Source organism: Gekko japonicus, unplaced genomic scaffold (assembly GCF_001447785.1).
Source record: "Gekko japonicus isolate JY-2015 unplaced genomic scaffold, Gekko_japonicus_V1.1 scaffold5462, whole genome shotgun sequence".
NCBI classification, from domain to species: Eukaryota; Metazoa; Chordata; class Lepidosauria; order Squamata; family Gekkonidae; genus Gekko; species Gekko japonicus.
This window is the reverse complement of record NW_015173857.1, coordinates 15,943-27,458: the sequence shown is the minus strand read 5'-3', so window position 1 is coordinate 27,458 and position 11,516 is coordinate 15,943. Positions and strand designations below refer to the sequence as shown.

Genomic DNA, 11,516 nt, shown 5'->3' with positions numbered 1-11,516 from the left:
AGTCTGTGCTCCTAACCACTATACCAAGCTGGCATTGTTGTGGGGGATCTCCCATGTTACGCTCAGGTCCATGAAACCCCCCCTATCAGCCACTTTCACCCCCTGCTAGGAATACCCTACTCCACTCAGCCCAATCTCCCTCAGGTCGTTCTCCAAGTCCAGCCAAAGAGAGCCAGTTTGTTGTAGTGGTGAAGTGCGTGGACTCTAATCTGGGAGAACTGGGTTTGATTCCCCACTCCTCCACTTGCAGCTGCTGGATGACCTTGGGCAAGCCGTAGTTCTGATAAGAGCTGTCCTTGAAAAAGAGCAGTTTCTGTCAGAGCTCTCTCAGCCCCGCCTACCTCCCAGGGTGTCTGTTGTGGGGAGGGGAAGGGAAAGGAGATCGTAAGCCGCTCTGACACCTTTGGGTAGTAAAGAGTAGGGTATAAATCCAATCTCCTCTCTTCTTCTTCTACCACTATGACCCCAGGGAACAAGAAGATCCAGGCAGGACGCAATGCCCGCACAAGGCGAGGGCAGGGTTGGCACATGGGATTGGCCGCCTGGGAACATGCTGGCCTCGCACTGCCTGTGCCCACTTGCACCCACACACAATGGCAGGGTGACGACAGATGCTGCAGATGCTTCTACTGCAGGAGAAACGCCAAGGCATGATGCCAATCGCTGGTGGAACGTGATCGCCGAGATAGGTCAAAACCTGGCCTGCCATTACGTTGAGGTTCAAGTCAGATGAGACGGTGGGAGATCTACACTTGGGTCTCTTGAGCTTGGATTACCGTTAAACAGCATCTGCGGGGGACCCCCAGTTTGGATGACCTCCGGCCCTGCCGCATCTCCCAAGAATGTCAGGCCGAGAACCAGCGCTCCCTCTAAGCTGTGGAGTCTTCTCAGCCAAAATTCGACTTTGTGAGCTGCTGGCATTAAAGATATGAGCGAGAGAGATTTGGCTACTGCATAAATCAGCTTGCTCTGGGGCCATCCTTTCTGAGCCGAGACAAAAATGTGTGAGCCAGAGGCTAAAAAACTGTGAGCTGGCTCACACTAACTTGGCTTAGAGGGAATAACTGGACTCAGCGCTCCCTCTAAGCTGTGGGGTGTTGTGAGCCAAAATTCTATTTTTGTGAGCCGCTGGCATTAAAGTTGTGAGAGAGCGACTTGGCTGCTGCATGAATCGGTTTGCTCTGGGGCCTTCCGTCCTGAGCTGAGACAAAAATGTGTGAGCCGGAGGCTAAAAAACTGCGAGCTGGCTCACACTGACGCAGCTTAGAGGGAACACGGCCGAGAACCGAGAGGGAGCCGGAGAGAAAGCCGGAGAGGAGGCGGTGAAAGCACCCGGAGCCCTTACTCGTCAATCTTATCGGGGAAGCCCCAGCATTGGTGGGGGTTGGTGTCCCCATGGCCCGTGTGGATGAAGCTGTTCTTCAGGGGCTGGCTGATGTCGTGGGCCGAGAGTCCCGCCACCGAGGTCACCGTGTTGCGTGGGAACTGGCCCACTTTCAAGGTCCGCTTGTTCTGGCCTCGCCACCAATAGTTCTCGGCCCTAGGGAACAAAGAAAACACAACGGACTGGGTTACGAGAAGCGAAGGCGATGTATTGAGGGCCCGCGTGCTTCCGAGAGGGGCCACCCCTGAATGGTCCGCAAACATTGCCAAGAAAGATAGGGTTTCCAATCTCCAGATGGGGGCTGGAGACTACATCCAACATATTGTTAGAGTCAAAGAGCTAAAGCGTTCCTCCGGACCTACCGCCAGAACAAGAAGTCGGTTCGCGAGTACACTCTGGAATTCCACAAGCAAGCAGCTAAGCTTCGAGACTACTCGGCAGCAGCTAACGAATTGCCCCCTCATCGCTCGACTGACTGTGCTATTGAACTTTTGCCTGACTGTAAATTACCCAAAGGTAAAATTTATGCGATGGGGCCGGCTGAAAAAGTTGAACTGCGGAACTTTATTGATAAAAACCTAGCCCGAGGTTTCATTCGCCCGGCTTCCTCCCCTTTCGCCGCGCCTGTACTTTTCCGAAAGAAGAAAGACGGGGGCCTTAGATTGTGCACTGACTATAGGGGTCTGAACGCTGTTTCTTTGTCCAATGCTTACCCCCTCCCGCTAATCAAGGACTTGGTAGCTGAGGCCACCAAGGGCAAAATCTTCTCGAAACTTGACCTCCGAGATGCATATTTCCGTGTGCGCATTCGGGAGGGGGATGAAAGTAAGACTGCATTTAATACCCCTTTGGGGCAGTTTGAGTACCTCGTTATGCCCTTCGGCCTTCAAGGGGCTCCGGGGGTCTTCATGAACCTAATCAATGAGGTCCTACATGAGTTTCTATTCAAAGGAGTGGTCCTTTACCTTGATGACGTGTTGCTGTACTCTCAGGACCTCCCGTCGCATATTAAATTGGTGCGCAAGGTCCTTAAACGACTTTATGAACACCACTTGTTTGCAAAGCTGTCAAAATGTGAATTCCACAAGACATGCATTGACTTTTTGGGCTATCGCATCTCTGGGGGGACGGTTGAAATGGACCCTGCTAAAATTCAAGCTGTACTTGACTGGGAGCCCCCCAGGACCCGCAAACAATTGCAAATGTTCCTCGGATTTGCCAATTTTTACAGAAATTTCATCCAGAATTTCGCTCAAATTGCCCTTCCCCTGACTGATTTGCTAAAGACCAAGGGGAAGGGTTTTGATGCTACGAAACCAGGCGCCCCGCTTAAATGGTCCCCTGCTTGCGCAGAGGCTTTTGAGAAACTTAAACTGATGTTCACCTCTGAGCCAGTGCTGGCGCGCCCTGATGAAACTAAAAAATTCATTGTCCAAACTGATGCCTCGGATGTGGCAATGGGGGCCGCTATTTTGCAAGAAGGGGAAGATGGTCGTTTACATCCCCTCGCATTTGTGTCTAAAAAGTTTTCTGACGCTGAACGAAACTGGGGGATTTGGGAGAAGGAGGCGTCAGCGATCCGGCTGGCTCTCTCCACTTGGAGGCAGTGGTTGGAGGGGGCGCAACTGCCATTTGAAGTCTGGACTGACCATAAGAATTTGGAGATGCTGAAATCCCCCCGTTCTCTCAACGCTAAACAACTTCGTTGGGCGGACTTCTTTGCTAAGTTTCGATTCACTCTTCGTCATTTCCCTGGGGCGGCTAATTCCCTGGCTGACGCGCTTTCACGCCTCCCACAACATGACAGTCAGCGTGAGATCATCATGGACTCTGTCTTTTCCCCCTCCCATCTGGGGGGGGCCGTGCTCTCCCGGGCGCAAGCGCGAGCGATTCCACACTCTGATGAGACTTCGCCTTCCCTTTTCCCTGGGGGGGGGGCCTGGGTCCAGAAATATCTGTCTGCTTTTACTGCTGAGGATGATGCCTCCCTGAAAACGTTGCCAGATTGTGTCCGTAGCCCTGAAGGTCTGATTTATTCTGGAGACAAACTGTATGTGCCTATTTCAATGAGGAGGGAGGTGATGGAGTCTGCTCACGGTTCGAAACTGGCAGGGCATTGGAGTTTTGTTAAATCTCTGCAACTCATCCGCAGACAGTTCTGGTGGCCACAAATGCGCAAAGACCTCTTGACTTTTGTTCGATCCTGCCAAACCTGTGCCTTAACTAAACCCAGGATGGGCAAGCCTCCTGGTCTTCTGCAGCCACTCCCTACTCCATCGAGACCGTGGGAAGTGGTGTCCATGGACTTTATTACTGACCTCCCTGCGAGCAAAGGGAACACTGTTATTTGGGTGGTTGTTGATTTGTTTTCTAAGCAAGCTCATTTTGTGCCTTTTCCTTCCTTGCCTACAGCTCAGAGGTTGGCGAAATCGTTTATGTCTCACGTGGTGAAAATTCATCAATTACCTGCTAAGTTAATTTCTGACAGGGGGACCCAATTTGTTTCTAAGTTTTGGAGGGAACTTCTTTCCATTTTAGGGGTGGAACAAGGGCTCAGCAGCGCGTATCATCCTGAAACTGACGGACAAACAGAACGAGTTAATCAGACCCTGGAGCAATACCTTCGTTGTTTCACTAATTATCAACAGAATGATTGGTGTGAATTGTTGCCTCTTGCTGAATATTGTTATAACAATACGGTCCATAGCTCCACAGGCATGTCTCCTTATAAAGCTGTATCTGGTTACGACAGTCCCCCCCTCCCTTTCTTGGAGGGGATGGGCCAACGTCCTGTGGGGGATGCTGATACATGGTGTATGTCCTTGCAAAAAGCATGGCCTCTGCTATGCCAAACACTTGACGCAGCCAAGGCTGCTTACAAGACCCAGGCAGACAAGGGTAGGGTGGTGGGGTTTGATCTGAAACCTGGGGATCTTGTGTATGTCTCGACCAAGAACATTAAGATGCTGCGGCCTAGCAGGAAATTGGGGTGGAAGTTCATAGGTCCATTCAAAGTGCGTAAAGTCATAAATGATGTGGCGGTTGATGTTGTTTTGCCTAAGAATTTACGTGCTCTGCATTCTGTTTTTCACATGAGCCTGTTGAAGAAGGATCCTGGCCCGTCTCCCTGGAGACCAGCAGTTACTCCTCCTCCACCTGTCATTTTGGAAGGGGATGAACATTTTGAGATCGCTGATATCCTTGATTGTAAATTGAAACGTGGTAAACTCTGGTACCTTATCGAATGGGTTGATTTCGGTCCCCAGCACCGCGAATGGGTGGAAGAAGGGGATATTCGGGCCCCTTACCTGATCCGTAGTTTCCACAGAAGGTTCCCGGACAAACCGGGAGGTCTCCCGCCCAGCCCGGGAGATCTCCCGCCCGACCCGGGAGGTGTGTTGTAAGTGTATTTTAAGGGGGGCAGTATGTCAGCAAGCTGCCATTCTGTTTTCTGTGTCTTTCCCAGCATCAGGGTTTTCTCCAGTGAGTGCAAACATGTCTTTCAAATGCCGGGAAAGATGCCTGGCTTTAAAGTTTGATGCGAACGTATCAAGCAAGCTAGTACTGTGAAAGGGTCATTATGGCTCCTGATTCTGCCACTTTCTCCAGATACTTGGTGACATATCTCTGCAGGTCTGCTATTGGTTCACTGACTTCAGCCTTTGAGAAGTTCCTGGTGGTGATGCACTGTGCTAAAACTGATGCTGCTTTTGGAAGAGCAGTTCTTCAGAGCCTGTTTCTTCAAGACGACCTGCAGATAACATCAGGTACATGGCTCCCTAGTCATCAAATCACCGCAGACTGTGACTGCAGCCATGAAATTAAAAGACGCCTGCTCCTTGGGAGGAAAGCGATGGGGAACCTAAACAGCATGATAAAAAGTAGAGACATCACCCTGCCAACAAAAATACGCATGGTCCAAGCAATGGTATTCCCAGTAGTCATGTATGGCTGCGAGAGTTGGACTATAAGGAAGGCCGAGTGCCGAAGAATAGATTCTTTTGAACTATGGTGCTGGAGAAGACTCTTGAGAGTCCCTCGGACTGCAAGGAGATCAAATCAGTCAATCCTAAAAGAAATCAACCCTGACTGTTCCCTGGAAGGCCAGATAATGAAACTGAAGCTCAAATACTTTGGCCACCCAATGAGAAGGGAGCACTCCCTGGAGAAGAAGACCCTGATGCTGGGAAAGATCGAAGGTCAAAGAAGACGGGGGGGGGCGGAAAAGGATGAGATGGCTAGACAGTGTTATTGAGGCAACGAACGTGAAATTAAGCAAACTCCGGAGGACGACAGAGGGCAGGAGGGCCTGGGGTGACGTGGCCCATGGGGTCGCAAAGAGTCGGACTCGACTGTGCGACTGAACAACAACAAACAAGCCATCCCTACAACCTGTGGAAGTGAATTCCAACAGGTTACTCTTTGAAGAGACCCTTTCTTTTGTCTCTCTTGAATCCAGTGCCCACAAATTTCATGGAGCACCTCTCAGTTCAACGGCTAGAAATGGAAGAAGAGATTGGATTTATAACCCACCCTTCACTACCCAAAGGTGTCTCAGAGCGGCTTACAAACTCCTTTCCCTCCCCCTCCCCACAACAGACAATCCTGTGAGGTAGGCGGGGCTGAGAGAGCTCTGACAGGAACTGCTCTTTTTCAAGGACAGCTCTGACAGAACTAGGGCTTGCCCAAGGTCATCCAGCAGGTGCAAGTGGAGGAGTGGGGAATCAAACCCGGTTCTCCCAGATTAGAAGAAGAGGAGGAGATTGGATTTATACCCCGCCCTTTGCTACCCAAAGGAGTCTCAGAGCGGCCTACAAACTCCTCTCCCTTCTCCTCCCCACGACAGACACCCTGTAAGGTAGGTGGGGCTGAGAGAGCTCTGACAGAAACTGCTCTTTTTCAAGGACAGCTCTGACAGAACTATGGCTTGCCCAAGGTCATCCAGCCAGGTGCAAGTGGAGGAGTGGGGAATCAAACCCGGTTCTCCCAGATTAGAGTCTGTGCACTTAACCACTACACCACACTGGCTCTCTGTCTACTTTTCGCCACCGTACACCATTCCATAAACATCCATCACATCTCATTGAGCCATCTTTTCTATAAGCATAAAAAGACCCAGATTTCCTTAGCTTTTCCTCCAGGGGAAGGTGAAGACCACTCGCGTCACAGTGATGGTAGAAAAGGCTGTCGAGTTGCAACTGGTTTATGGAGACCCCGTAGGGTTTTCAAGACAAGATAACAAGGTTACCAGTTTGGTGTAGTGGTTAGGAGCGTGGACTCTAATCTGGGAGAACCAGGTTAGATTCCCCACGCCTCCATGTACAGCTGTTGGTGCGACCTTGGGTCAGTCACAAGTTCTTTCAGAGCTGCTCTCTCACGAGCAGTTTCTGTCAAGAGCTCTCTCAGCCCCACCTGTCTCACAGGGTGTCTGTTGTGGGGAGGGGAAGGGAAAGGAGATTGTCAGCCACTCTGAGACTCCTTCGGGTAGTGAAGGGCGGGGTATAAATTCAATCTCTACTTCTCTTCTCAGTTTGGTGTAGTGGTTAAGTGTGCGGACTCTAATCTGGGAGACCCAGGTTTGATTCCCCACTCCTCCACTTGCACCTGGCTGGATGACCTTGGGCAAGCCGTAGTTCTGATAAGAGCTGTCCTTGAAAAAGAGTAGTTTCTGTCAGAGCTCTCCCAGCCCCACCTACCTCACAGTGTGTGTGTTGTGGGGAGGGGAAGGGAAAGGAGATTGTCAGCCGCTCTGAGAGTCCTTTGGGTAGTGAAGGGCGGGGTATAAATCTAATCTCTTCTTCTTCTTCTGCACCTTTTCTACCCTTCCCCACAATGTTTCAAGGTACAGTCACCCACATAAACCGTAGAGCTGGAAGGAACCCCAAGGGTCATCTAGTCCAACCCTCTGCACAATGCAGGAAATTCACAGCTACCCCCCCACACACACACACTCCCTGGGTCAAACTGCCCTGGAAGAAAATTCCTTCCTGACCCCAAAGTCAGGGACAATTATCGAGCCATCAACTTCTTACAGATCAAGGAACACAACCTCTGGGCCACAACTCCCAGTCGGCAGAGGAAAGGATCAACACGAGAGGTGCTCACCGGACAAAAGATGACTCGAGCGAGGAAGCCAGGGCGTACCCTGCCGGGGCAGGAGCTCCACACCCCAGTCTCCGAGGCTCCAGCTACCATGACCTTGAGGTGTGTGTGGGGTGGTAATTCCTCCCCAACCGCAAACACGGCAACCAGTCACCCACTGAGTCATCCCATGAAACTTTATTGGGCGCGAGAACGTGATATCCAAACTGGCCTTGAATAGTGGAATTTCCTGATGTCCCAGAACAGGGGCGGAGTGGCCCTTTCGCTTACCGGGAAAGTTCACGGTGTCCCCTGGAGGGGTGATCTCGGCCAGCAGCGGGTTGAGCTCAGCTGCCGCAAGGCCGGAGGAGCCGTGGGGGCCAACGGGGTCAGACCTGGCCATCAACGGCAGGCAAAGGACGGTCCGTCGTCATCTCCTGCTCTGCCGCAGGAGCAGAAGATGGACTTGTCTATACCTGTCGTCAGGTATAAAGTAAAGGTAAAGGTTTCCCTTGCTCGAAAGCCAGTCGAATCCGACTCTAGGGTTGCGGTGCTCATCTCCGTTTCAAAGCCGAAGAGCCAGCGCTGTCCGAAGACGTTTCCGTGGTCATGTGGCCGGCCTGACTAAACACCAAGGCGCATGGAACGCTGTTACCTTCCCACCGAAGTGGTACCAATTTATCTACTTGCAATTTCTTGCTTTCGAACTGCTAGGTTGGCAGGAGGCCGTCAGGTATACCTGCTGGCTAAGTCTGAGCTGAGTTGGCCGCACCGGGGGGGGGGGACCCTCAGCTTGGCTTGCTATTGGCCCATTTGAACAGCCAATCAGCTCTTGCTCCACTGGAATGAGTGGGAAGGGAGAGGGGTGGAAGCAGAGAACCAAAGACCCATGGAAGAAAAGGCTTCGGAGGCTTCGACGGAGCACATGGACAGATGAAGCTGACATATACTGGAGCAGACCCTTGGTCCGGCAGGGTCACTGTCGTCAACTCAGACTGGCAGTGGCTCTCCAGGGTCTCAGGCGGAGGTCTTTCACGTCACCTCCTGCCTGGTCCTTTGCAACTGGGGATGCCGGGGGTTGAACCTGTGAACCTGGGACCTTCTGGGTGCCAAGCAGAGGCTCTGCCACTGAGCCACGGCCCCTCTCTAAACACAAGCTGCCTTGTACTGAATCAGACCCATGGTCCATCCAGGTCAGTCTTGTCTGCTCAGACTAGCTGTCACTCTCCAGAGTCTCAGTCTAAGGTCTTTCCCATCACCCGCTGCCTGGTCCTTTTAACTGGAGGTGCCGGGGATTGAACCTGGGACCTTCTGCGTGCCAAACAGAGGCTCCGCCGCTGAGCCACAGCCCCTCTTTACAGCTCTCCAGGGTCTCAGGCTGAGGTCTTTCCCATCACCTCCTGCCCGGTCCTTTTAACTGGAGGTGCCGGGGATTGAACCTGGGACTTTCTGCGTGCCAAGCAGAGGGTCTACCGCTGAGCCACGGCCCCTCCCTTAAACGGAGATCTCTGAAGATGCTAAAAACGGCAATTTCTGTAGTCTCCATAGGGCAGAAACATGGTCAGAGAGGCAACCGCCCTTGTTATAGGCCTGAGTGCACCATAGATTGACACAGGGACACTACGACGCTGGCTGTTTTGCTTTGTTTTGATCTGTCGATTAAGCTCTCGTCGAGCCACAATGCCGAAATGGCAGAGTACAGAGTGTCCATAAGAACATAAGAGACGCCAATGTTGGATCAGGCCAAAGGCCCATCCAGTCCAACACTCTGTCACACAGTGGCCAAAAATACCAGGTGCCATCAGGAGGTCCACCAGTGGAGCCAGGACATTAGAAGCCCTCCCACTGTTGCCCCCCCTCCCAGGCACCAAGAAGACAGAGCATCCTTTGCCCCAGAGCCCCTATCTATACCTTGTGGCTAATAGCCACGGATGGACCTCTGCTCCATATGCTTATCTAATTCCCTTTTGATTTCCCTTTAATTTCCCTTTTTAATTCCCAGGTTTCCTTTGTGCACCGTGGGCCTCTTTCGATTTCAAGTGTGTGATGTGAGTCAGGAGACAGCGCCCGGGGGGCTTAGTTTTCAGCAGCGAAGGCTGGGGACTCCAGGGCTCTCTGGCCAGGTGCCGCTGGAGGGTTTGAAACTCTGCTGTCGGGACAGAGGAGGCGGCGGCGGCTCCACTCCTACCGCCCCCCCCACTCCCGCTCCCCACTGAGTAATACGTTGGCACAGAAAAGAGACTCATCCAGAAGGTAAACAGGAAAAGGGCTGATCCGGGCCTGGTGTGGATGAGTCACCGGGTGACTTCAGGAGACGGCCGTCCTCGAGCTGGTGGAGACGGAGGCCGGGGCACCTGCCGGGGGCCCCAGGGGCATGGCCTCCTGTGGAGTTTCACCTGCAGACGTGATTCTGCACAGGCCTCCGTCCCACGAGCCTAGCTGTTATCTAGAACTGGGTTCGAGTCCAGTCCCACCTTGAGTCCGGCCGAACCTTAGAGACTGATAGTATTTTCAGGACGCGAGCTTTCAAGAGTTGAAGAAGGAGAGAGAGAGGGAGAGGGGGGAGAAGAAGAAGAGGAGGAGGAGAAGAGGAGAAGGAGAAGAAGAGGAGAAGGAGGAGGAGGGGAAAGAGAAGAAGGAGAAGAAGAGGAGAAGGAGAAGAGGAGGAGGAGAAGAGGAGAAGGAGAAGAGGAGGAGGAGGAGGAGGGGAAAGAGAAGAAGGAGAAGAAGAAGAAGAGGAGAAGGAGAAGAAGAGGAGGAGGAGGAGAAGAACAAGAAGACGAGATTGGATTTATACCCCGCCCTTCACTATCCGAAGGAGTCTCAGAGCAGTTTGCAATCTCCTTTCCCTTCCTCTCCCCGCAACAGACAGAAGGTGGGGCCGAGAGAGCTCTTTCGAGGACTGCTCCTAAGAGAACAGCTCTGAGAGAACTTGGGACTGACCCCAGGTCACGCCAGCAGCTGCATGTGGAGGATGAGTAGGGAATCAAACCCAGTTCTTCCAGATTAGAGTCTGTGCTCCTAAACACTACACCAAACTGGCTCTCTCTCAAAGAAGAGATTGGATTTATACCCCACCTTTCACTCACAGTCTCAGAGCGGCTTACAATCTCCTTTCCCTTCCCCTCCCCACAACAGGCACCCTGTGAGGTAGGTGGGGCCGAGAGAGCTCTGAGAGGACTGCTCTGAGAGAACTTGTGACTGACCCAAGGTCACACCAGCAGGTGCATGTGGAGGAGTGGGGGGATCAAACCCGGCTCTTCCAGATTAGAGTCTGCGCTCTTAACCACTACACCAAACTGGCTCTCGTGAACAACTGGCATCCGGAAAGAGACAAAAAGACTGTGGCAGGTGCTGGCTAGGATCTGGAAGAAGGGAGTCTTTTGAGTATCCTGTTAGAAACGTGTGGGGGTTTTCCTGAGGAAAAAAAGAGGAATCATGCCAGTCAAAACGTCACATTCCTGGGGAAGTGGAGGTAGTTGCCTTAAGAGAAGAGGAAGAAGAAGAGATTGGATTTATACCCCGCCCTTCACTTGGAGTCTCAGAGCGGCTTGCAAACTCCTTTCCCTTCCCCTCCCCACAACAGACACCCTGCGAGGTGGGTGGGGCTGAGAGAGCTCTGACAGAAACTGCTCTTTTTCAAGGACAACTGTGCTAGAGCTTGTGACTGACCCAAGGTCACACCAGCAGGTGCAAGCGGAGGGGTGGGGGAATCAAACCCGGTTCTCCCAGATTAGAGTCCGCGCACTTAACCACCGCACCAAACTGGCTCTGCTGAGGTCCGCGGTGTGGGCGTTATCATGGTACCCGCTGACACCTTTCCTGGCTTTTAGAAACTGGGCCAGACCAGGTGGGCTCAGCGCTGTCCAATCTGACTGGACGTTGCTGAGACGGGTCTTTCCTAGTAGCGGAGATCCCTTAACCGAAGATGCTGGGGCTCATCATCTATGGCTTTCTGCTTGCCAACGATGCGCTTCACTACTGACCCCTGAATATATGCTCCGCCTTCCTTGGAAGAAGGACACAGAGATGACAAATAATAAGCACTAGT

General features: G+C 52.4%; 1 protein-coding gene across 1 annotated transcript in view; it reads right to left on the bottom strand.

Annotated features, from left to right (window-relative positions):
• Positions 1-11,516, bottom strand: part of TNK2 (tyrosine kinase, non-receptor, 2) — a gene marked incomplete at its 5' end in the record, with an annotated part of 48,076 nt that overhangs the window by 21,950 nt on the left and 14,610 nt on the right. Inside the window, one exon of the mRNA XM_015423615.1 lies at positions 1,346-1,540. Coding sequence (XP_015279101.1) covers positions 1,346-1,540 — 195 coding nt within the window. The remainder of the gene's footprint in view (positions 1-1,345; positions 1,541-11,516) is intronic.